At 41.1% G+C, this 27,167-nt stretch overlaps 1 protein-coding gene across 3 annotated transcripts in view; it reads right to left on the reverse strand.

Moving 5' to 3' along the window:
• Positions 1-381: 381 nt before the first annotated feature.
• The window catches only part of LOC136677144 (uveal autoantigen with coiled-coil domains and ankyrin repeats-like), a 54,046-nt gene continuing 27,260 nt past the window's right edge, over positions 382-27,167 (reverse strand). Inside the window, exons 1-19 of one of the 3 annotated variants that reach the window (XM_066654574.1) lie at positions 25,317-25,579; positions 24,289-24,419; positions 17,866-17,954; positions 17,511-17,575; positions 14,955-15,012; positions 13,953-14,023; positions 13,297-13,403; positions 13,008-13,189; positions 11,015-11,052; positions 9,692-9,745; positions 9,427-9,534; positions 9,000-9,032; positions 8,780-8,872; positions 8,624-8,654; positions 8,442-8,491; positions 4,828-7,482; positions 4,245-4,397; positions 3,211-3,276; positions 382-2,038 (exon numbers count right to left, since the gene is read on the reverse strand). In XM_066654574.1, the coding sequence (XP_066510671.1) occupies positions 1,967-2,038; positions 3,211-3,276; positions 4,245-4,397; positions 4,828-7,482; positions 8,442-8,491; positions 8,624-8,654; positions 8,780-8,872; positions 9,000-9,032; positions 9,427-9,534; positions 9,692-9,745; positions 11,015-11,052; positions 13,008-13,189; positions 13,297-13,403; positions 13,953-14,023; positions 14,955-15,012; positions 17,511-17,575; positions 17,866-17,954; positions 24,289-24,419; positions 25,317-25,352 (4,092 nt within the window). In that variant the 5' untranslated portion in view covers positions 25,353-25,579 and the 3' untranslated portion in view covers positions 382-1,966. Of the gene's footprint in view, positions 2,039-3,210; positions 3,277-4,244; positions 4,398-4,827; positions 7,483-8,441; positions 8,492-8,623; positions 8,655-8,779; positions 8,873-8,999; positions 9,033-9,426; positions 9,535-9,691; positions 9,746-11,014; positions 11,053-13,007; positions 13,190-13,296; positions 13,404-13,952; positions 14,024-14,954; positions 15,013-17,510; positions 17,576-17,865; positions 17,955-24,288; positions 24,420-25,316; positions 25,580-27,167 lie in introns of those variants that run through there. The other 2 variants (XM_066654576.1, XM_066654573.1) reach the window with 2 other exon arrangements.

The following is a 27,167-nucleotide window of genomic DNA, read 5'->3' on the forward strand; positions in this document are numbered from 1 at the left end:
GCATTTACTTCAATGAGAAGTCATAAATCTGCAGGAGGTCCTCGGAGGATGGGGTCCAAACCCAGGAACAGAAGTTACAGATTTTTCCCCCTCATTCCAAATGCAGTCAATCAGCCAAGACACGTTTAGAGCTGAACTTTGTGTCTTTAGTGTGTCACACTGGAGCTGTGCCAGCATCGTACTCGCAAATAGACAGCAACAGAAACAGATACAGCTTCCAGATTCCAAAGACATCTCCAGCTGACGGACTTGAGATTGTCTGACAGGAAAATGGTGCAAAATATACTTTTATCTCCTAGGATTCTCTTCACACGAGCAGCTGAGATCCTACCCGTTTGTTGAGAGTAAGAGTCAGAGGCCTTATAGTCTAAAGTAGGCACTTTTATTGATGTTAAATTCACTAAATTGTAAAACAAAAATGAAAAGAAAAGCCTACACAGCATGAAAATCTACCTGTAGACCAATACATCAGAAAGGAGAGATCCACAGTGATGATGTTATGAAGTTTGTAATCCCAGTAGAGAACCAAAGCCTCATAAGCTTAAAAAAAAAAAAATAAAAAAAAATAAAATAAAATAAAATAAAAAAAGATCAGTAGCCTTTTGCAATAAATTACTATTGGCAAAGCCAATTAGCAAAAGAGTTCAGTGAATACGTGTTTAGTTCAGTATTATGATACACAAAGTAATCTCAGTGATTAGGCTAAAGCAGCTAATAAAACACAAAGTCGCTTCTAAATGCTATTTACTCGTTTTTTGTTTTGTTTTGTTTTTTTTTAAAGGGGGGTGGGGTATGAGACATTAATACAATGAAAAATATGAAAATCTGAATGTCCTGTCCCTTCAATAAATGTGCATTCTAGTCCAGTCCTGCTGAATATTATTACCATAAAACATGGTGATCAACGATCATTAATCAAAAGTAATACAAAGCCATGATAAAAATATCAGATTTTTGGAAGCACCAAAGAAAAATCTCAAATGCATCACATCACCTACACAGTCAAAGAAACCACAAAGACCTAAATTATGCCATCAAAACTTGGCCAGCCAAGTCACACCACAAGAGGGCAGTATTATCCAGGGTACAGAACGCTTGTGGCTGGAACAGGAAGCAGCTGAGCTGTAGTTGCTAATGGGCTGCTACCCGTTTCACCCAGTGTCTTTAACACTCACAGACTCAAATCCAGCTTTCACTTTATTTAAAGCCGTGCACTACTGGTTCCAGTCAGAGGCTGTTACTGATGGTAAAAGGTGATGATAGGGACAGCAGTCAACACCAGCTCTGTTCGTGTAAATTTAGCCATACAGCTCTTATGAATGTGCTGTTTAGTTTGGACCTTAATGAAAGATTTTTTGTGCCCGACACCCTTGATAACAGGGGTAGGAGACCTGCTCCCTGACCGCAGTTTTATAGCAAAGACTAACAGTCTCAAATAAGTAGCTATACAGAGACAAGGAGAGGCCAGGCCTGTTGCAGGCTCTAGGCGGTTTTTCTACAGTGAAAAGGAGGAGATAAATGAGACTCCATTAGATATCCAGCACAACACTGCATAAACGTCTGCTAAATCTAGCATACTGAACAATGAATTATAATCAGTACCCATCACACACCACTCTGGAGTACCTCTGCTGGTCAATATTCAGACTAAATACATTCATTGAATTTTTAATATTAAACTACCCATCCATTGCTGATTTAAAACTACTATACATGAGAAGTAAGGCAGGCCTACAGCCATCCTCAGTAACACTTCTGAAACTTCTATTGCTAAAACCAATATTTATCATCACAACAAACTAACAGGCTTTGATTCTACAGAAGCACACAGTCCCACACCAGGGAGGACATTTCTAATACGTTATATTCTCCCTGACTGAACCAGGGCATGGCTTTGTCTTACTGTAAACCTACGGAGAAAGGGTGAGGGGGGGGATTTGAGTCAGTGGTGCCTTTAGGCCAGGGTTTAGCACACAAACTGCTGCCTCATTCGGATAATCTGCAGCAAGGCTGCTTGGACGTCTTCATCCATGTGACCCTGCAAAAAAAAAAAAAAAAGGGAACAGGCGGCGTGTCAATCCGGACAAATCCACTTTCAGGTGATTTCACATATAACCAAAAAGTTTCTCTGGAGCAATGCCATAAAACAAGTGTTTACAGTTTTAACCGTACAGGGTCAGAACCACAAAAGACATTCATTTTAAGGAATCAGAAACACAGAGAGTTTGTTTACACTTTGGAGCATTGAAATTAACCTGCATTATTGGTGACTGGCTCACGTTCAGAGGTTCCTTGACAAATTGAAAGCTGGGTGTAAACAGACCCACGATGTATTGTGCTTGGTCACTCAAACCACATTTAGGAAGTGGAAATGCACATGCTGTATCCGCATATAATTATGGAAATTTGTCGTGAATGCATTGTGGGTTGTTCTTTTCAAGGCCGGTGGTCACACTTTACCAGAATTAAAGATGAATATCTGCTAAAGGATGGGAAATTATGACAAGAATACTGTTGTGAAACCAGCCACAATTTTCTCCCACCAGTGCTGACTTTGCTCTCGTGGTTATGAGTTCTGTAGATAATAATATCGCTGACAACTGCAGCTACAGCTACCAGAGCAAACTCACAATACGCTGGTAATAGCCAGTGAGAAAACAAGTTTATAGTAGGTTTCAGAACATAAAACGGAAATGATGTGTGCTTTTTTTACATGAGACAAAAACTGGATCTCATCTGGTCACACTGGACACCTATTACAAGTGGCCAATGTATATCCAAAGCAAGGTGGAACCCCCCCCCCCAATCTATTTTCTATTGGCTGCTTCTGTAGCAGACAGAACAGATTAATCATGCATTTTTATCCATTATCTACCTGATATAGAAGCAGCAAATAGAAAACAGACCGTGAAGTTTTCGAAAAACAATTATATAAGCACTGTGCCTGCACTTAACACGTAATTTCACAAGGTAGATGTAACGTCAATGATGTGTCAGATAGAAATGAGGAGGAACAATTTTAGATAGGTGTGCCTGAGTCAGAGAATAAACTAAAACTGAACTGAAGTTCAAAGACCACTGCTATAAAAGATTATCTATTTTCAGAGCATCTAAGAGTCAGCATATTGAATAAGACCCTGAGACGGATATAACTGTTAACACTAAAGCATAAATAAGCACTTCCACACACATACATCCACACTTTATTACCTGTGCAGCACTTAGAAGATGAGTTCGATAAATTGAAACCACCTCTCTATGTTGCCTCTCAGCATCCTGCAATGGCAAGAGAGTTTATAAAGTTTAAACAAAGCCAGGCAAGACTCCATTCCATGTCTCTGTCTCAGTCCTAATGAAAGCAATGTTTACAACTCAACCAGCCTGAGAGTCAGTGAGAGATTGTCTGGAGTTTATTATCCTCATGTTCACACATCTCTCTACACTTATCTAGCACCATCCGCACCAGCATCTGATTTTATATGGAATGAACTATAGAAGAACCCATAATGATTGAATTTAATGTGATTTATTAGGTAAGCATTGTTTCAGTGTGTACTGCTCACCCCCTAGTTCAAGCCACCTATAGTTTTAAGAGCTGTTTTATTTTATTTGTTTGTTTTTTTTGGCCAAATTTTACCTCTAATTTAGCTATTTAGTCATCTCTCCATCATGTTTTGGAAGGCAAATATAATGACTGTATATCAGAACGGTGAAAAATCCTTCTTCAGTAAATAGGCTTTTGTTGAAACGTTACAAAGTTCAAACCTCATTTCACATAAAGTTCTGGAAAGGCCTGGAGACAGATTTTCTTCTATTTTTATTTATTTATTTATTTTTAATAAATTCAATTTTTGCTGAGACATACACTTACGAGAAAGCCGTCCTTCTGGTCTTTTCCTGCCCCAGTTTCACACCAGTGACTCATATTCAAGTGCACAACAAAAGGCTTGAATGCCAGGGGGTTTTCAGCTGCAATGTTACATAGCTTTATAGTCTGTGGTTGGCTAACATTTTAATGAAGTTTAATCCTCTCCCAGTCTGTGCATTATTAAAAGCCAAGGAAAAAGTCCAACTGTTATCTACTGATAGACTTATTTCATTATTCCTTTACAGTGGAATCAATTACGCCACTTTAAGCCTAGTTGAGAGTCACATTATATAATCTCATTGCCTAGGCAGGAGGACTCGGTCTGATGTGAAAGTGTATTTGAAGGCTGAGGCGTTTAATGGAGAGGGCTACTCACAGCCAGCTGCTGCTGGAGACTCTTGACCTGTGCCTGGAGTGTGTCAATGTGTTGTGTGTGTCTTTTGTTGGGCGTGTTGCCAGTGTATGCCAGCTGGGACAGGCCATTCAGGGCCTGCTTTAGTCTCTCCACATCAGCCAACAGTTCTGTGATCTGAAACACAAACATATATATTATTATTTTGGATCCTAAATACGCTGCATAAAGAAGCATATCTTATCTTTAATCATTTGTAACCACATTGTAGTACGTTTCTATGGAGCATTTAAGTTAAAAGCAATAAAAAGAGAAGAAAGATTAATCCAACTACAGGATAGAAATGATAAACAGAAGAGGGGTCATCAGTGTTATCCATAAAAACCCAGGGTGACTGCAGGATTTAATTCTAATTGAATAAGGGCACATCTTTGCACACTGAGCCCAAGCAATTCATCAAGTAGGATCAGGTTAGCTTCTGTCTGACTGGAACAAAAACCTGTCTCTTCACTAGCCCTTTACTGATTTGTAACAAGTGTATTGTTGCTTTTTGAATTAGGCAGCACTAGGTGATCTCACACAGACAAACCCACATTCTAATCCTCACCCTTTTGTCTTTGGCCTCAGTCTGTTCTGAGGACGTCTGAATCCTCCTCTGTAGGTCTCCGATGGTAACGAGAGAGTTGTCATACCTCTCCTTTAGCTCTCGAATCTCTTTCTCAATTGAAATGCTCTTGGCCTGGAGGTTCTCCGTCTCTGTCCGTGCCCTGCTCTCACCCTCTCGGGCCTGAGTCAGCTCTTTGTAGAGATCCTCACATTGATCCTCCAGGCCCAAGAGCCGATCGCTGAGCTCAGTCACCTCCTCCTCCAGTCTTTGCTTTTCTGCCCGTAGTTCAGCCACCTGTCCTTCATGGCTGCGGAGGTCATCCAAGGCGTGCGTTGCTCTGAGAAGCTCTGTTTGCAGGGTGGCCACGTCCTCAGCCCTCTGTGCACTGGTCTCCTCCTCCTCCCTCAGGGCCAGCCGGAGATCAGTCACCTCCCTCTCCAAGGTCTGTAATAACTGACTATCATTACTGCGACCTTGCAGCTCTCTCTCCAACTCTTGGACGTGTTGGACCTCCAGATTATAGACTTCCCGGAGCCGATCACACTCAGCCTGTGCCTCCTGCAAGCTGGAGCCCAAAGAGCACTGCAAGGTCTCAAACTGCTCCATCTGAACAAACTCGCTCTCCAGTCGGCGCTGGAGATTTTGGATTTCCGCTGTGCACAGTGCATTCTGTTCTTCCAGCTCCGCTCTCTGTACAGTCACTTCCATGTACTGCTGCTCCATCTCCACCAACTTCAGACTCAATGTTTCCACCTGGCTTTTATAGTCATCCTCCACCTCCCTGTGTTTCTCACTGGACACAACGTTAGCCTCCAGCTTCTGCTGTACAGAAGAAATCTCTAATTTCATTGCCTCCTTCTCCTGTCTCTGACATTCCAAGTCGGCCTTAGCACTCTCGTACCTTACCTGCACGTCAACGAGTTTCTCTTTTAGGTCCTTCAAAGTAGCATTAAAAGACTTCTCCTTCTCCTCCGCAGTGGTCAGTGGCACAAACTTGGAATGAATGGCATCCTGAATAGCGTCTAGCTCTTTCTTCTGGGCTTCAATTTCTTTATGAAGTTTCGTGTTGTCTTCTTGAGCAGACTGATATTTGGTGGAGGCTTCATCGGCTCTCTTTTGGGCCCCAGCTAAGGCAGAGGTCAGCTTGCCCGTCACTGCCTCATGTTCAGCGAGGCTGATATAGTCCTGCTTTAATTTCTTCTGCACATTCTCAAACTCCTCCTTCAACTTAGCGCTTCCTTCTTTCACCTTTCTCAGCTCTTCTTCTTTGACTCTTCCATCTTCCTCCAACTTGGCAATTTCAGCCTTGGCTCTTGCCAAAGCTTCGCCCAATTCCAAACGAACTTGTTCATGCACGTCCTTTTTAACAAACTCTCCTTCAATGCTCCGTTTCAGTGTCACGTTCTCAGATGCCACGACCTCCAGCTCCTTCACTTTTTCCTGAAACTTCCTCTGGAGACTCTCTAGGTCTTTCTCCATTTCTGTGCTGCGGGAAGACAGCACAGCAACTTCGCTTTCATATATTTCACGGGGCATGTGAGTGCTCTTTAGGTTGTTCATGTTCTCAAAGAGAGAGACCTTCTCCTCCCGGATCGTTTTTAGACGCTCCTCCGTCTCCTCTAGTTGATCCTTCAGCTCCTCCAGTGCAAGTTCCAGCGCACTCCTCATTTTTTCATGAGAGTCGATGGAAATGAACTTGGTTTGGAGATTTTGGGTGAGCTCTTGTAGGTCTTTCCGGAGTAACTCTCGCTCGTCCTCGCCCTCTTCGACCTCACAAATCAGGGACTGGCACTTGGAAGTGACGTCAGCCAACTTCTTCTTCAAGACAGCACACTGTTCCTCCAGAGTGGTCCTGACCCTCTCGTGTTCCTGAAGCAGGATGGTGTCCTGACCTCCTTTCTCCCTGTGAAGCTCCGCCACCTCCTCCAGCACGCGGTCATAGTCCTCCCTCAGCTCGGCCAGTTGTCTTTCTTTCTCATCCACAGCGTTGGTCAGCAGGTTCTTCATGTTGTCAAATTTCTCTACAGGAACCACGGCCGTCAGACGAACTTCTGCTTCTTTAACTTGAGCCTCAGTTTCTATCAAAGTTTCAGCCATCTGTGCCCGCTCTTCTTTCAACACGTTCAGTTCAGCAGCCAGTCTCTCGACCTCCTGGGCCAGAAGACCCTCACTCTTCTTGTACTCCTCTAAAGCTTTCTCGCTATGCTTTAGATGGTTCCTAACTCGGCCAACCTCAGCTGAAGCGCCCTCATATTTGGCCTTGACGTCGCCAAGCTGAGTTTTAAGGTCATCCACCATCTGATTGCCTAGGTGTTCCTTCACAGCCACCACATGGGCCTGTAGCTGTTTGACCTTGGCTTCAGAGTCCAGCATTCTCTTCTGTACATCTCCCAGTGCCCCCTCCAATTCCTGAATTTGCCGGTCCGCCTCACGTTTGGCCACCTCACGGTTTTTGATCAGTTCCTCACATTCATGGGTCTTCTGAGTCAGTGCTGCCTGCAGGTAGCCCGCCTCTTCTTGGGCTGCCTCATGCTTCTTACGGGTAGAGATCAGTTCTTGCCGTAGAATGTCCATCTCGTTAGTGGTCCCAGTCACCGGGGGAGAGAGCTCCAACGGCCGAGATACGGAACGTGAGGGAACCGGGGGCTGTAAAATCTGTAGAGATAAACATAATGACTCAAGTAAACTCCTAGAAAAAACAGCCATTAGCGTGTCAACATATACATTCAGTACTCTGCAAATACCAAAAACTGTTGTTCATTTAATGTCCAGTTAAAATGTAAAATAGGTAAAAATAAACATGTAAAATAGTCTACTAATACAATAAATTAAATTAAAAATAATCCTAAAATGCACAGTAGACCACAGAAAACATCATTATTTGAACAGTAAAAACCCTCCATTTTATAAGTGTGAAAGAATGAGTAGCTATCAATAAATAAGTACTGAAAAGCAGTTGTCTTACTCTGTATTTGAGAATACTTGGATCATAAAAACAAGAAAATGCAACTAATGAAACTGAACTTGAGGTGCATATTTGACTTTTGTAAATGGACTTCTGTACAGTACAGTATATTAAAAAACCTATTAAACTTTCAACTGGTTAGCAGAAGAACCGATGCCTTTATCATTCACTCACACCAAGTCATTCCGAGCATTTAAATATTTAACAGACACCCCTAGGACATATTTGAAACAGTTTACTTTTCCAAATGACATTTTCACTATACTACAGCTATAGACGTCTCTGTGGCAGATGAGATCAGATGCCATTTGGTGTAATAAAATGTTTATCGCTAAAGTTGATCCCAAATTGAGAAAGTCCCTTCGGAGATTAAAGCCAATGAATCATAACTTTCCCACTGCAGGTGACAGAGCTGACAGAATGAGTCTCCCTCGAGCTTAATGCTGCTGACACCATGTGTCTGCGTACAGTAAACAGGTCACAGACAGGGAGGAATTACTGAGTAGATCAGATTAGACAATGCTACGCTACAAAATTAAAAAACTCTGTCTAATGTTTGTCACCTAAAATGTATTACACTGACAAATTATGCCTTTATGATACAGGATTCCTGTGAATCTAGGAAAGAACACATTTCTGATGGTGTTACCTGAGCAGAATCCACACTACGAGACTGCCTGACGAGAACATTCTCCTTCCCTGCACAGAAAAAAAGCAATTACTTTGCCGACCAAACCTCATTAATCCATCCGAATAAATGCCTGATACTGCTCAATCTCAGCAGTAGGCCTGTTAAACCACGTCAGTGCCATAATCACAGGACACACTCACCTTTAATCACAGACTGACCTGCGTAATCTCCCTGAAACGATAAACATGCAAATTTCTTAATTAGACACACAAACTTTGATCACGGTGAGAGGTTGGATGAGGATATTAAGGCTTTGATGACCATGCTGCCTCCATTTGCCATTGCTGGCCACTCACCAGTTGGCTCCGGAGCTGAACCTTCACGGTCTCTGTAGCCCTGGCTCCTTCTTCCTTCTCTTTGGCTGACAGCAGGAGCTTCAGTTGTTCCCTCTAAGTACCACAGAGAGATGTGGAAAATGAGAAGGAGTTTAATTAATCAGCTGTCTCTTTTTCCTGAATGCTTTAAAATGATAGTTTTGGGGTTAGTCTCTGAGGGCCTACAAAATACACACATTACCTCTTTGTGAACGTCCTCCACCATTGATTTTTCCTGCAAAAGAAAAGAAAAATATGAACCACTATGAGAGCACAGTAATTACAAATCTATTTCCACACTAAAGGAACATAATTTTACCATCCACAGGAGGGTACCTGAGGACAGTCATCTAAAATACATAAGTGTCAGTCTGTAGAAGCAGTAGTCTCCAAACTACAAAGAATTGGACATAAAACAGTATCCTGTCACACCACCTGCTGCCTGCGCTGAACACATTTAAGGATAGTTTGTCTACAGACACAGAAAGCAAAAGACAGGCTGTTGGATTGTATGGGAAACCTATTATATTAGAGATCCCATATCCCAACCTACATATTTCTATCTACTAATGCAACCCACCATTTCAGTGAAACTTAACTGTTTCGTGTGATTGTACTTGTGATTTTACCTGACTAAGTTGCTGTTGCAGCATGTTAATTTTGTCCAACAGAGCCCTTTGATCCTGATGATATTTCCTTAGAGTTTCCTGTTGGCTTTCATTCTGTTTCTCCAAGTCCTGAGAAAATTGAACGGAAAATAAAGTTAGCTGTGGAGTAAATCACTGGATGAAGATTCCATCAGAGACTTAATTTGAACCATAGCCATCAAATTATGTCATATATGAATAGCAAGCCCCAGTTGTCCAATAAGCAAGTGCAAACTCTTCCACTTACGTGAATGATCTGATCCCTATTAGATGATGTCTCAGAGGCAGTATCCACAGACAGCTGCAGAGACAGGAAAGAAGAATAACATCATGGTCTCCATGGGTAGAAATCACTGCCAACCGTGACTTAATCACAAATCTCATAATGAGACGGAGGAAAAAGCAAATACTCTTTGCATCTAGATAAGACGTTATGACGGCAGAAAGCTATAATTGAGGTTGTGTTGTCCTGAGTTCTTGAGAGTCCTAATTCAGGGGTTACTTTGCAGTTTTTTTTCTCCTGCACCAGATGGCAGTAGTGCTGAGAAGTAAACCGGATATTCCACAGGGCTTATTGCAGTGAGCATCAACTATGTTTATTACACGCCATCAACACTTGATGATACACATTAAGTCCAATCCCAGCTGTACAATCAACAAGAGCAAAACTAAGCACACCTTAATAAGCAAGCAAATTAAAACTACAGCATCCCTTGGTGGCAGTCTAAAGCTACAAAAGGAAGATGTTTGGAACAGATTGAAGAACTTCCAGAGCTGGAAAGTTCACGCAGCTTTGTATATGAGCCAACAATTACTTCAATAATTACACTAGCTCCTATCACTAACCCCTCATCAAAATATCAGTAAAGACATAAGCCAGTCTAATCTTTTCCCAGCTGTTCAAGCTCACTGCCTTTCTGCATAGTCTACCTCAGGTGGCAGCATAATGAAGGAGAAAAAAGGCAATGGTACGTGCAAAGAATTCACACAAATTCACCTCAGTCAACAGTAAACAGTCCAACGAGGATAAAATACAAGCAATTTACAACAGGTGCTATTTTAAAAACATACATAACTGTGCAAAAGTCAGAGACCCCCCATTAATAGAATGTCAGGTCAAATTGGCAATTAAGAATCAGCTATTTTCTGAGATGTGATTTAATATAAACCCTCTTGCTTAAAGAGGGGGGCATCAAAGGGGAAAATAATAATGATAATAAGTTAAATCTACAACTGAAATATATAAAAGGGCACAACCTGGTAGACCACCAAAATTCTCATCATGATATTAATAGTTCTTGAAAGATTTGAGGACTACTCAGTGCTGTGGGTCTGAAAGGATGTGTAGAGCGGGCCGCGCAAAGGTCCATGCACTTTAAAATGTGTTGTGGTTTGCTTGGATCAAGAAGAACATCATATAAAAACCCACTTTTAATACCGAACCAACTAATCACGAGTGGTTTCCGACTGTGCCCAGTACTGAACATTTAGTTTTCTGTTCTTAAATCAGCCGAGCGTTGAACACAATTCTATTTGTGAAATGTCAGCCTGTGTAAGTATATTTTATTACCTGTCTCTTTTTCTGTTCCATCCTCAATGCCTCCTTTGCTGTGAATACAGATGAAGAAAATGTTAGTCATTTCACAGCTTCCTCCGTACAAAGGCACAAGTGCCAGGCTTTATTCATGAGAGCACAGGTAAACCAAGGCCAAGAGTCTTCGAAAAAGGAAACTCAACAGCTGTGATTACACTATTGCAGCAAGGCTTCATGGTCATAAGAAGAAGCTCTTCGCCAATGGGAGCAAACACCATAAGATGGGATGAGGCATTTTAATTAACAGAATATATCATACAACTCTGATGAACATATTTAAATTGACATGCAGCTATTGGCTGAAACAATCAAAACAACAGAGATATTCCATACAATCTGCTTAAAGATTTGACATAAATAATGACATCTAATGCCTGAAGTATATGCTATTTTGTTTAAGGAAAAACAAAACCAGGCAGAGGAAAAAACAGACTAAAGCAGATTTTTTTTTTAGATTCAGTCTCAAAATGCCGTAGTGTCAACATTAAAACTTCTCACTCTGGTCCAGTCTCAGAGTGAGGCAACATGCTGCTAGCTTTCATATGACCCCCTTTTTCCATCAGCACTGAAGAAGCTTTCCTCTACAAAAAGAGAGGTGCTGAAAGAGTTTTGTATGCAAGCGGTACTGAGATTTGATCTCTAGTTTCCTGTGTGCTTGCTGCTGTCCTGAGGCTAGGGTTAAAACACCTGGCAGGCCTGAGAAAGCCAGAACCTTCTAGATGGCTCTGACTCCTCAGATAAGTCTCATCACCTCCTTTCCTGTCGCTGTTGTGTCATAAGTAACTCCTGAACTCACTCTCTTCCTCCCTGGCCACACTTCAAAGTCTCACTCGCCTCGTTTTCTTCTCTCACTACATTATCTTAACAGGTCATATCATAGAGGCACTTATCCAAATAAATATTACATGCAAATGTAGAGTAAGCAGGCTTGTGCAAGGGTGAGGAACCCATCTCAAAAGCTCAAGCATGAGGCCTGCAGTTATAGTCTCCCTTATCCTCATCAAACCTTTTGTGATCCTCAACGGACACCCCCTGTGCCCCCGTCCCCATGGCATTATCTCTTGCCCTAGTGGGGCACTGCTTTCATTCATTTTTATAAGCTTCCAATGTTATTTGCTCACTTCTCTGAGCTTGTGGATATAAAAACTCTTAAATTCAACATCTACAATAGTGGAGAACTGAAGTTCTCTTTGGTTTGTTTATGTTCGGAATCTCAGCATCTTTTTAAGGTGAACGCTTGTCTAAGTTTTTATTCATTGTTTGAATTACGACAGAAATGTGTTATTTGAGCTGTTTCGTTTTGTAGCACTGTTGTTCTGTGTTTATTTTCATGCAGTCAGCACTCTCCCGACTTTAGAGTAAGTTTCATCTTCAGCAAAAATAAGTCAATATTATCCACCTATGAAGCAGGAATAGAGCAATATCCTTATCTTTGTCTGATTGAGCCATTTTTTTTTAGCTAGGAGCTAGCAAATTGCAAGGAAACGTCTTCTGAATTTTTTTTTTTATGTTTTTTTTTTTTTTGCAGCTGGGGTTTTGTGTCTGTGCACTTCCTCACATAATGGCCCAGAATGTATAATTAAATACACATAAATACACACAAGTCAAGTAAAGCATGGGGAAACCCTGATACAAATTAACTAAATTTTTTATGAATCATGAAGTAATTGGGTTGATTTACATCTGCTAATTCCATGTACGTTTGATAATATGCAGATGTGCTTTGCGCATCTGTGCATTCTATAGATAGCAGAACTTTGAGTGCATGAAGACAAATGAGTAGATCAAAGTCACTTGCATGCTGATGCAACACTGCAAAGTCTGTGGCATACTGATTAGAGTCCTAACGCTATCATCAATCCAAATTACCAGTCTGCTGCTTTCCTGCCAATGACAAAGTGCGCAGCCAGCTTTAGATTGCTTTGGACTTGCAAGTTCAAGGTCATTAAGATGAGGTGAATTAAGGTACCTTTTGTAGCACTGTCCAAGTAGCTCTTGACGAGGCTGATAAGCTCCTGGTTTTTGCTGAGCCGGGCGTAGTGATAACTGTCATGACCAAAGCCATCCACAGCAGTGACATCAGCACCATTCTTTAGCAAAACCTCCACAGCATCCTTACAAGCATACTCACAGCCCAGGACCAATGCAGTTCTGACAGAACACACAAAAACAAAGAAACTTACTTAACACTTATATTCAAAGCATAACATCACATTGAAAGATGATTAATAACCTGTTTTTGAAAGAGTATTTTTTACTTGTTCTGTTTGTCTTTCACTCTGATGTCAGCTCCTCGCTCGAGCAGGAGCTGACAAATACGGGGATGACACATCTGAGTGGCCAGCACCAAAGGAGTTCGTCCATCCTACACAAACACAATTTAAAATAACCAATACTGCACATTCATTCAACTGACTGTTACAGGGTGAAGAATATCTAAAACAGAGTTTTATAAACAGGATGCATCATTAATATTATTACTAACTACAGCATTCTGATCATTTCATCAGAGAAAAGAGAAAAGGAAAGAGTAATGAATCATTTCTAATGAATCATTTGATTTTTAAGTGAATCAGCCTTCACTTTCTGCTTTATTCAAGATGAAATGTCATGAATGACCTGATAGTGTCAGTCCATTCTGGCAACGTAAAACCCTGACCTTTAAGTCACTCAGCATAAGGGAAAAATAACTAAAGACATTTTCCTTCGAGACCCAGTGCACTGCAGCACTGAATGCCACAGCACTCAGAAAACATCAAGATTAACAATACAATAAACTTCATGATAGGCACCAAATCAAACATATTGCTCCTAATGTTCCTATGCTCTCATGGTGTAGCCAAAGCACTGGAGGGGGCAGTGGTTGAGTGGAACTCTGGAGGAGAATTCAATGCAATTCTGTGCAAATACTCACAAAGTCACTGGCATTGACAGAAGCCCCACTGTCACACAATAGTTTAACACTGGAGGAGCAGCCTGCCATGACTGCAGTGAACACAGAGAGAGAGAGACAGAGAGAGAGAGAGAGAGAGAGAGAGAGAGAGAGAGAGAGACAAATATGCTGGAGTTAAAACAAGCTCAAGGACATCCGGCAAGTTCACAAATAAAAAAAAAAAAAAAAATCAAGTAGGGCAGGACAATAATATATGTAAATTTCTCCCTGTCCGATTAAAAACGTGCGTCTCCATTATTGTCAATATTTAGTTTACCCCATCATTTGAATCCAGCTGTCCTTCCCATCATGGGAGAATTTCAAGATGAATGGACCAATAGAAATGCTCCAAAATTTATTGTAATAAGATTTTATTCCAATACATTTTGGGGCATATCTATTGGTCCATTCATAAAATCTCATTTGAATTGAATTGTTTGATGGTGATGTCATGTTTCTTCTTTGTTCTTGGCAGTTTTTCTGTGAGACTTTTATATTATTCATAGGTATTATTCATAATATAGATATTATATCACATCCACTGATATTAAGACATATAGTGATACACATTTTTTTGCCAGACCAAATCTTAATATCCAGACCATTAATATTAATAATCTACCATTGTTTCAGATTTCAGAATCATTGGTGTGAAAGAGAGGAAGGAGAGTGAGGAAGACAGACACAGAAATAGTAAGTGATTTGCACTAGAGCGGCATTAATGAGTTAATGAGAGAAGTACAGTGATGATGAAGGTGAGAGACAAATAGATTGAGCAAGGTAGGGAGAGACGGACCAAAATACAGACAGAAGGAGAGCGAAAGAGAATGAGAGTGAAATGAATTAAGCGAGATAGTGGGAGAGTTGAAAATGTCAGTGAAATGAACTGAAAAAATGGGAGAGATAAGAGGAAAGTAGAGAGTAAAAAAAAATATTTGTGCAGATGAAAGGTTTGGAAAAATAAATCAATACATGAAAGCTCACCTGCATCATGAAGTGCTGTTCTCCCCTGCAGGTCCACATTTCCAACTGGACAGCTGTGCTGCAACACATCACACACACACACACTTTCACTTTCCATCTAATGTGAGCCGACATGTGTTTAATATAAAACGAGGCATGGCAAATATGTTGCAAGTGCTTTGACTTCAAATTAAATAACCTACATCAAATTTTAAAAATGTTGCCTAAAGTAAGCAGCGGAGTCATCTGCCCTAATGATTAGTGCTTTCTGTGCCTGCCTTTAAAGGGCCTTTTTTTTTTGAAGCCCCAGAATTTGAGAGCAGTGAAAGCAGGTCAAGTCAGGGAAAGTGTTGCCATGATACAGGCTAAGTGGCCTGAACATTGGGTCCCACAACACCAGTCCCCATTGCTGTGTTTCGTTCTTTTTTTTCTTCCCCCTTCACCTCAATCCCTCTTTTCATTCAACTCCCTGCCCTCCTATCCCACTTATTCCAGCCATCACTCTTTCCCTTCTCCCTCCTCCCTCTAGCAACAGCCTCCCAAACCGGCAGCAGGGCGTCTAACTGTGTCCTGGGTAACTCTATCTCCTCAGGGGTGGGCTGTGAGGGGCGGAGGGGTCAGATTGCAGTTGACCACCATGATGACGGCACCGAAATACAGATGGGGGTTACAGTACAGGGCAGCCCTGTCAACACTCCAAACACCCAGCTCAAGTTCCTGAAGACTGTTTGCATAAGCATTAGCTACCAGAGCTCAGCTAGTGATAGGCAAACACTGGCACACAATTAAAGAGTTAATCTATCATGTCTAAGCATTACAGCATCATTAGTAAAAGTAATACAGCATAGACATCAGATGCCTGTCTAATAATATAGAGATACATTTACATTTAGTTTCCTCTCATCTTGTATGCACAAGTCTAAGTGTCATGCCTGGTTTAATTCATGCGGTACTAAAAATGCTTTGAAGATAAACTAACTGCATGAGCTGAGATGGATTAACGCCTTCTATTAAAAAGGGACAAAGGCAGATACTAACTTCCCTCAACAACAACAAAAAAAGAAAAATCCTTCCTGGTTTTCAGTGCCGTTTTCCCACATTGACTCCCTTCACAGATTCAAAAGCTGCTGGCGCTGGTAACAGTTTAAAATTAGACAGCACTTACTGACTTTATGAATTAAGACAGATAAATCATTGGTTCTTTGCAAAGTCTGTCATGTAATTAGCAGATGTCAAAAGGCTAAACTGACAGGAGACTCTGACATGACAGGATGAGATCAGTTTGTTATGAACATCCTTCATTAGGAATCAGACAGTGTCTCCGCCTGCTGCGCCTTGTGTTTTTGATTGGTGACATTTCGTTCTTTCTGCACACAATTGACAAAAGACACCCACGTTGTTCTCTAGATTGCCTGCCAAGCTGGAGAACACATGCATCAATAAAATACCAACAGGCCATGGACAAATTACTTTTGACTTGAGTGACTTTAAACACTGCTCATCACTGAAGTTGTTTGACCAGCTTCTTTTCTCCAAACAAAGCGACAGCTGTAATTTCTTTGGAGATGTGAGAATGTTTCCGGTGTTTATAACAAATCACGACCACAGAAGTTGTCTTCAAAAACCAAGGCGGAAAGATACCTCTAAATTCTATGACTGGCCCAGAATATTCAAATATTCGTTCGCTGGGAATTTGTTTTATAAATTTTGAGATTTAGATATTCCCTCCACTCCACGTGTATTCAGCTTTAAAAAGTCTTGAACAAAGCCTAAAACATCATAACACGCTACAGCAACCTCCTAACAATGAAGCATGGCAAAGCTACAGTTCATGTCTGCTTTAGATTTCAAATTAGAACACCTCCATGAAGCTCTGGTTTATTCGTGGACACCCTGTGCCCTTAGTGGCACCGTGTATGCATGAGTTAGCAAACGACTCAGCGAACGGACCCGTGCTGGGTGCCGCAGTGCAGCCCTTATTTTTAAAGCGGGTGCTGAGCGCTGATTTTTTGAACAATAGGGCTGGCCCCATGTATTCGGCATTCAGACATTTTTCCATTGGGTAGGTATTCGGTTTCTAATTTTGAGATTCGGACATTCCGTTTATTTTGGATAAATGTGGCTATCAATAAGGCAACACTCCTCTCAACCCACATTCAGGTTCTCCAGCAGTAAAAACAGTGCTGTCCCCACTCCACTCATATTCAGACTCATAAACGTCTTTGTGCAAATGAAGCTCAGTCATATAAAACAGCCTAACATGCTAAAACACACTCACAACGAAGCGAGGTGGTTCATTTTGTCAGATTTGTGCCTGCAATTAGAGCACTTACACTAAAACTGGTTAAATTGTGTATACTAGTTAGCAGGTTAGCGAGCATAGGTAGTGAGGGAACTGGAGAGAGGAATATTAAAGGAGGGGTCGGAAGAGGATTTTGTTAATGACTCCACTCCACCGAATATTCTGACCGAAGCTCCAAAGCCCTAAAATGGTATTACCACAAAAATCGCAAACTCTTGCGTTCACTCACCATTTAATGTGTTGGAGAGACCGAACGGGCAGTAGAAGGACCTTACCTGCAGTAGTTTCTGGACACACAATGACTGTCCATTTCGGGCTGCCAGGTGCAAGGCATTTTTCCCTGAAATGAATGTAATGAGCACACATTAAAATTACGTTTCAAATCTCAAAAAGTACACTTTTCATCTAATTGAATGCTACTGTTACATTAAGTGGATTACCAAAAAATTCCACATATTTGAGCAAACAAGATTTTGATGGTGTGCGTAGTGGATTCATCTACTGACAGCTCTCCAGTTATAATCTTTCACCCCCTTCTTTAATGTTTAACAGTGCTGTGAATATTTCATTTGACCCGCAGCCATTATAACGGCACATTAATAATAATGCACTCAAAAGTATCTGTCTTACCTGTGGCATCTGTGGCTGTGATATCAACACCATGGCTGAGGATGAGGTTAAGGCAGTCCAGGTGTCCTCTGGTGGCTGCAAGATGGAAACTAGAGGGAGGGAGGGAGGGAATTATCCTCAGTAAATCAGGTCCTCAATCTTATAACGTTCAACAGTATAAGAGTAATATCTGATTGCAAGTTCTATTAGACAAAGTGGATGGTGGGAGAGGGGAGAGTGTGACAGATGAGAGTGTGATGGGAAGAGCAAGTGAAAAGGTGGGCAACAGAGTGCTGAAAATTGATGCTTGCTGTATCCAGCTTCATCAGCATTCAGAGAGGAAAAGAGGTATGATGGGAAACTCAACACCATCGGATGTTTAAAAACACACAGCCTGGGTCCATTCTGTTCACACTCACACATTCAATCTTTGTGTGGGTAAGCAAAGACCGGCTTGAGAATGTACAAAATAATTACCTGCAAAACAATATTCATGTTTAAACAATTAAGAAGAAGAAGGAAGAAGAAGAAAGAGATCAAGGTTAGCTATGTGCTGCAGTGAGAACAGACATAGACCATTATTAAAATATCCTGGTCTAAAACCTCATCAGCATGGATTTGTCTCTTGTTTGCATAACGATGAGATTTATTTGCCTTGGTGCATATTTGCTGTGCTACCACTGCCACAACTTTCCAAACAAAAACCATTTAGCGCCACTCTACTAAAAATTACCCGACCTTTAGATGATAGTTAGTGTGAGGTAGAGCTGGATGAAACAGGCAAAATTTATATCACAATATATTACTCAATTTTGGTCGATACAACAATTCCAGTATCTATATGAACAATATAAAAAAAAAAAAAAAAAACAGTCAAGAACAGATATCTGTACCTTCAAACTTCTGAAAGATAAATCTGCCAAGTCCATGAAACACGTTTTTATAACACTCTGCATTGTATAAATATATCCACTGTCTTGACCAGATATTTTCTCTGGTGTTATATATTCATCTTTATATTATTGTCCAACACTAGTGTGGGGCAAATTAATGGCTCTGCTCCCTTCTGATATTTGATGCAGCATTTCTTGCTGATGTTAGCCTGAAACTGCTATTCTTTATTTGAATGAAAATATTAAAAGCTTTAGGATAACAATTGTTTAGTTAAAGATTGGAAATGTATTAATTGATAATTAATTAAAACCTTACACTGAATAAATATCTTGGTGGAACACTGTCCAAACTTCAAAACACTCATCTGACCAACTGTGATTGTTGAAGATTCTCTCAACAATCACACACTGGGAAAAACATGCTCATCATAGCACGGCTTTTCTTACATCAGTATTGTGATAACTGGTGAATGTTACATCATGTATTTCTGGTCTCCACTGTCACTACTGCTTGCTTCAGAGCTTGTGATTTGTTAACACAGAGAAGGCATTTAGGGGTTAAACCTTAAGACCCAAGGTTGAACGCAGTCCACTTGTGTCCAATCACTAGAAGAGGTGTGAGGAGACATTCAGACTGCTGCCTGCTTACAGCTTCTGTTATTAAAAACCGTGTTGAGATGAAGTCCATGCATTCGCAGCCTTGACCTCGGCTCTGGCCGAAAAAGCTGCGGATGACCAAGGGCATGCCGACCCGACCGACACTATCTGCTCCCTGGAATACAGTTACATCATGTTATTCAAGGGTTATTGTTGTCGTGTCATGCAGAGGAATGCTTTTTTGGGAGTGTTGTGACTCTGCCGTGGATCACACTCATCCATCACACTCAACACTGGTGGTATTGTTACATGCTGCATGCATCCGTATGTCAGGAGTGTGTCATGTACTTAGCATGCATCTGTCATGATCCACAATGCTCATGTGAACAGAGGCAAAAGTTGCAATTCTATTGGAAAAATGCATTTAAGTAGTACACTTAGCAGGAAATAAACACTGTACATTGAACACTTCCCTAAATTAAACTCAGCAAGTACTATAAATATGGGCTCACATAACCATCCTTGAGGTTTGAGGGGTTAAAGTAATCAGTTCTTCTGAGGAAAAAAAAAAGAAAGTGTTCACTGTTCTGTGACAAAATATGAATGTTTTCACTTCTCACCTACACTGGAGATTTGGCCTCAGCAGAACACCTGCACGGATTGAAATTCTCTACATGAGTGGCTTGGACTCAGTGAACCGAGTGAAGTCGAAATGATTCAAAAGGCATAACAAATGCACTCAAAAAAGTAAAAATTTCCTCAAATTACAGACACAAGCAGCACTTCAAGATATCTGGTACTGTGGCTGACAACAGCAAAAAAAAGCTTATTTGTAGTGTATTAAAAAGCAGAAATAAAGTCACTGATTTCTTTTTAAACCCTACCCATGTGTGATCCTACTGTGACCCAGCATTCCACATACACTTGACAACTCTGTGGGCTTTTCTGTGCTTCTGTCACAGTCCTAAATTCCAGACTCTGTCAAAACAGGTTTATAAGTTCATTTCCATAACAGACCTGGTGTATTCAAATCTGTATAAAATACAGATGCATTATACAGGAATATAATACATGCCGATTAAGCTCATTCATAATTACAGAGGCCATGTTGCTGTCAGGCACAGAAACAGTGGGAATGATGCTGGTCAGGACCCAGACATGTCATTCTAGCTTGGCTCCAGCTCATTCTGTAACTCCCCTGGAGGTGCAACATATTTTTAGAAGCACCGAACTGATGTGTACGCTTGCATACCAGTGTACTGGTGTGAGAAATAAGTGACGGAGAAACAAGGGGAATAAATACCAGCTGAAAACATGGATACAAGTTACAGCTTTTAATATTCTGACAGTACACGTTACTATTCAGTTTCAGTACTCGTCAGTGGAGAGATAGAAAGACAAGAAGAATTACAAATGTGAACACAGGGCTGGTTAATATTCATGAAGTTTTCAACAGCTTTCCTGTACATAAACAGTCGAATATGAAGTCACTTACCTAGAATATTAAGTAATGACTGCAGTGCCAAATTCCCCACTGACTTACAGTCTTGCACGACGGCATGATTGAGGTACCAGAAGAGCAATTACAACAGAGTAAAGAAAGAGTAACTTGGGCAAATCAGTAAACTTTCATAATGCGTAATCACATACGGTCTTAAACCCCGAGAAAATGTAAAGTGTGCTGGTGTCTGTGAGAGACATAAGACCATTTCCACAGTAGGAAGATTTGATCTCTTTGTTTAATCCTTGATTGGCAATGATAATCAGTGTTAGACAGATGTGCCTCTTGCACCACCTCACACACAACTCAAGCAGATCTTCTCTTGCTGAATGTTTGCTCAGCGGTAAATTTCCATGGGGCAGGCAAAACTTTTTTTTTTTTTATTAAAAATAAACATTGCTGGTTTAATCCAGAATATAAAACATCCCCTCAGGGAATCTGGATTACAGCACCTCCTCCTGAACACTGCTGACTGCCGTGTGCAGATTCTGCAATCAGCAACAACCAGCATCCCCACTGTTACATTATTTATAGCCAGATGTAAATATGCATTACCAAAAAAAAATTAGTTTGTGGTGGATTTCTTGAAATATGGCGATCAATCAGTGGCAATAAAATGTGTGTTGGAAGCAATGTAAGGGTCTGAGCGAATTCGACAAGGGCCAAACTGTGCTCTTCAAATTGTTTTGATCGGAGCTTCTCTAAGGGTGTATCACACTGCACATATATAGATATGTTTCTTTATTTCTGCCCTACACTCAATCCCAATACTGATTATCTGCCCATACTATGTAAAAAACAAATCTCTATATAATGCATTTGGGTTGCCCTCACGCAAAGCAAGTAAATATTAATAAATAGGCTGCAAATAACTTTATATTCTTAAATGAAACTGATTTAACTGTAACATTTTGGTGGCACATTATGACATGATTTGGTTTTCTGGACTGCTTTATTAGTTTCTTATTTTGTTAAAGGTCATTGTGCTCTAACATGCACAACATGCTCTTTTCTGTCATCTGAGTTGTTTTCATTCTCCGCTTTAAAATAGACATTCAAACCACATGCCCATTTAAGGCACATCTATGACAGCAGCACAAACCTAGCACAGATGAGTAAATACTCTTCACAAAGACATGGAATTGAATTGAGCTTTATAAAGAAATTCCACCAATTGTTTCTGCACAAATCAGCCACGGTTTTGATGTAAAATGGTCTTTTGTGTGAAAACATAGTGGTGGCTTGTTTTTAAATATATACTGATGACAAGAACCAGGGGTCTCAATGTCTACAACACACCTAGAGGCATTTTATTAGCTGTCTGAGCTTTAATGCTAAATGCTAATTTATTAAGTTTGAGACAATATTCTGCAATAATGTCCTCCAAAGTGCCTTTAAAACGTGTCTCTTTGTTATTACCTTTGTTTACATCTGAAGGCTGACTTGCATTGAAAATCTTGAAACCAGTGTGGGAGGTGGTACTTCTTTGACCTCCCACTGGGGGTTCTTTGAGACTGTGGGGGAGCGTGATGTACCTCGGCAGCTCTGATCACACACGGCATGCTAGGCTCTGCTGCTGACAAGCAGGCTTCATATATCAGCGCAGCGTTTATTACCATGAGCTCCGTTACGCTGCCTCGCCGGCCTGGCGACTCCTGCGGCGGCCGATGCACTTGATTTAGGCCTGAGAAATTCCAGGGCCTTATTACCATCCCCTTTTCTCTGGCCCGTCGTGGCCCATCCACAGCAGCCCACTATAGGAATCTCACACATGAACATAAACACCCCTCCTGCCCCCTCCAAGCACAGAGGAAAATCTTACGGTCGCGATCGAAGAGCAAAACAAAGCTGGGTTTTAAATAACCCGAAAGCTGGATGCCTTTGCCCTACTTTCAATGCCTCTGGAATAAAAATGGTGGGGGGATCAAGGAGGCTTCCAAGCTTTGCTCCCTGAGGTAGATGGAGAGCAGAACTAAAGTGAGTTGGGTGGGCACATGCTGCAGAGCAATGGAAAACAGCTAATTTGAGTACAACAAGGTGATGAGACTTGCTTGAACTCTGTAATGTGTTTTTATTTCTCCTTTTAGCCTAAAATAAAAGCTTATCCACTACAACCTATTACATTCGGAACGTCGAAGATTAAGCAGCTTTTAACCTTAACACCTTAGAAGAGCAGCTAGCTCCAGGCTCCTAAATTTACTCCATGCATGCACAAGCATGGATTTTCTCTGCTTATCTAAGGGTCATTTCCAACCTAGGTCTCTCTGCCCTCTGCTGAGTGTAGGTGCAGAGTACTTACTCACTATTGGCAGTTGTACAGACTGATTATTCCAAAATACCCTGGATTTCTTCGGAATGCTCATATTACATATTTCATATGTAAACATCCTTGGGGTTAGAAAATGTAGAAAAGTATAAGCTGTTTCCTGCTAATATGTTTCCTCTGGTCAAGCAGCCCGCCCCCCCGTAAGATTAAGGTACTGATCCATCTATAACTATGGACGGACACTGAAAGCCTCAGACCAGACAACACAAACAGCAAGGGTTCTGTAAATACCAGCGATTTCAAATAGATTTTAATCACTACCATATGCTACTGTCCAAACATACTGAACACAGCCTGGACTCAGCTCTACAGTAAGCTCTCAAAGCCATTATTAGAGGAGGTAAAACCATATAATATCATGTCACAACAGCCCACTAACTGCACTCCAGTCCTTTTGGGAGTGCTATGAATTTATTGCTGTTTTACTGCTTTCAGGGCAGGCACAAATAAGTCCACTATATTTTCATTCATATTATTAGGAGAACCATTATAGCGATGTTTATTTTGTGCAGCAGGAGAAGAGCAGGAAGCGTCTGGCAAGGCTGAATGAATTACTCAGACACAAGACCAGAGTTATAAAAAGACACTCACAGAGGAAGATTTTAGAGATTTTAAGCTTTGAAAATTTGGCTTATTGCCAGTATTCAGAAGGGCACTGCTGAACAGAATTAGTTTAAACTGTCTACCAGCCACTGGGAACAATACGACGGATTTATTGAGAAACTGACTGATATGTTGTATCATTCTAGCAGGGCCAGGTACAACTTATCAGTTTATCAATAAATCTGGGAACACTTATGACATGTTAGGCCATTCATGCAACATGAGCAGCCATGGCTGATAAAGTTTTACATAAACCATAGCTTTAAAATGACGAACGAACAAAAGAGTACTGAATATGGACCAGTCAATATGCAGTCTGTTTATTCACAGTTATGAATGCTGTTGATAAGGCATCGTACGTATTAAACAAGGCTTTGGTTCAGACATCAGACCTTGGGCAAGATTTATAGCACTACTTTGAGCCTCTATAAAATGATTCGGTTGTAATTGACTCCATAACATGTATTAAAATCATTGATGTAAACTTAAATAAAGGTTGTGTGCATAAGCTTGTGGGAACTTACGCAGAGCGGCCCTCGACGTCAAGTTTTGTTGGGATGATACCCTTCTTACTGAGTACACTTGCAACTTTCTCCACCTCCCCTCTTTCTACAGCCTTCATCAACCTGTCATCATACTTATTCCAGTCTGTGTTCTGAGAGAGAGAGAGAGAGAGAGAGAGAGAGAGAGAGAAAACAAAATATTATTTTACATAGGTCATAAAGCCTGCTCAACAACTACATACACAAATGAAAACATTCACGTTTCAAAAAGCAAAACTTCAAAAGAGAACATCATGCTTAGCTTTCACTACTTAACCAAACTATGCCCTCAGCGCTAAAGGGTGTGTGTCAGTAACTGATTCACTGCAAATATCCGTCAGAAAAATCTCTGCTCACAATTCCAAGGAATGGAATGGAATTCCGTGAGACCAGTTTATCAACAATAAAGGAACCTGCAAAAGCACTCATCTGCATGGAAAATAGGAGCCTAATGAACAGTCCAAAGTATCTCAGAAATATTTTGGGGCAAATGCCTCATGAGTGCTTTTAAAACAATGGCAAAATCAAACTAAGTGGGAAAAAAGCAAGTTGACAACACGTTAAAACAAGTTGTTAAATCCCCGAGGCTGCAAATATCACTCCAAATCAGCACTGTGTTCTCCAGTAACATTGTGGTGCATTCCAGAATTCCTTGCAACTATGGAGAAAGCCATAAGTCACGCTCCCCTAGTGGGTCAGTGTCTCCACACACACACACACACACAGCAACTTAAGATACACAAGGGCCCAGATTTATTATTTTTTTTTTTTAAACATGCAGTTGGTCAGTCAACCATTATATCTGCCTGTACCACAAATACAAATATGTGCACTGCTTTTCTTCTATGTATGAGAAGGAAAGGGATCAGGGACCACAGTAACAAATCTATTTACATGACGCTGGTGTGTATAATAATAAAAAACATTTCTTTGAACTAACATCTTGTACTTGAAAACAGCCTCCAACTACAACTAATACTTTTTATTTAAAGATTTGGTGGGATACCTACGAAATACATTGAGGTGCATTTGAGCCATCGACTCATGGTGCTGGAGAATGCTGGTCCTTTTACGCAGCTGTATTGAAGAGGTATTTAAAAAATAATAGTAATAAAACCCACTAAAAGTTTTCTTCTCTTTTTCCTGTCAAAGGAAAGACCGCACTCTGCCAGCGAGTGTGTTTGTGTTTTATCTTCCTCAGTAGAGTCCTGTGCTCCAGCGGGCTGCCTGCGCCTCACTGAGTCCCGGTAAACCTCGGCCGAGCGTGTGCTCTCCTCCCCGTCCCACAGCCTCTTCTAGCGCTCTCATCACGCCTCCGCAGATACACGCACACACGCCCCAGCTGAGAGCTGCTGTGGAGCACAGGGGCCAGCCCTGGAACAGCAGCTCCTCCTCTGGGCTTCACTTTCACTTTTTCTGTCCTGTTCTCTTGCTTGGTTTTAGGCTGAAATAAGGCTGTCCTCCTTTTCTGCAGAGTCCAGAGCAGTCCTCTTTTTTTTTTCCAGCCCCCCCCCTCGCTCTGTCTCTCAGTCTTCACATTCTCTCCGCTCCGGCCTCCTGTGCTCCTTTCCTCCCTCTCCACGCCAAATGGCAAGATAGTCAAACCCCTGGCAGTAAATATGTGATCTCCTCGAGGTCTAAAATATCCTAGTAAACAACACGCGGATGGGCCCTTCCACTGGACACCTCTTTATTTTTTGACCCTCCAACCTTTCTCCAATGACCGATCAGGGACGGGGCGCTAAGAATAAACTGCCCCAACATGCTCGGCCCATGAGTAACTGCTACTGCGGTGGAGCGAAGACAGAAGCAAGGCTTGCCAAGCAGGACAACGCGCACACTCACACACATTTAGGCAGACTTGTTTTTATCCAACATCAGGACCTGATGTCATACAAGTCTCATGCACAACACAAACACAAAAATGAATATTGCAGCAGAATGGTTTCCACAATTGTTTAAGAGCTTTACAGATCTCACCACGTATAAAGGAACCATTGAAAAGGGTGTCAATATATTCTTCAAATGCCTGTTAACTTTACACAATGTCAAATTTTCCACTCTGTTTTGAAATAAAAGCTTACATCATGCACTGTCTGATAAACTCACTGTGGTGGGACCGTCTGACACTTTTAGTTAGGGAATGTAATGATGAACTTATGCTGTGTTCTTTTGTTTTCCACAGATCTATAAGGAAAGTTTACAAATATTAACCTCTCCTCCTGGACAAGAGAATGTAATGTACGTTTAGGGAACAACTGTTCATTAAACCCACTGCTGTACCTTTAAAAGATACATTTACACTGTTTGTAGCTTTAGTGACAACAACATGCCTCCATGGTACCTTTTCTTCTGAGAGTGTACCTTAGCAGAACATGCCATTTACTAATCAGTCCCCATTGGGACATCACCCTGCAAGAGTGCATCCTTGCACATTCATGATAAAATGCATAAAAAGTGTGTGTTTTTGAATGAAGGACACTGACCTATATCAGGATAACACACACACACTGTTACGAAACCAACAGGTTTCATTCCAAGAAGCATAAAGGGATGTTCCTTGTGTACACAAACAAAGCATATTGCTGGGACAAACATTGTAGGTTTTCCAGTTTATCTACAAAGTCATGACTATTTTTGTCCTAAAAATGTATAGAAACAAACACACAGACCCCCACAGGTAGAAATATAGATTACAAGTCCAAATCTAAAGTGGACTACTGGCAGAAGAGTAAGAAGAAAGCTACAGCATCACGCAATCTGTGACACCTCATGCTGGAAGAGTGTGAGGCTCGCTGATCCAGCCACACGGTAGCAGGGTTAGGTGTCTGCTCCTTTACAATCAGCTGTCTGGAACAGAG

Source organism: Hoplias malabaricus, chromosome X2, assembly GCF_029633855.1.
Source record: "Hoplias malabaricus isolate fHopMal1 chromosome X2, fHopMal1.hap1, whole genome shotgun sequence".
NCBI lineage: Eukaryota > Metazoa > Chordata > Actinopteri > Characiformes > Erythrinidae > Hoplias > Hoplias malabaricus.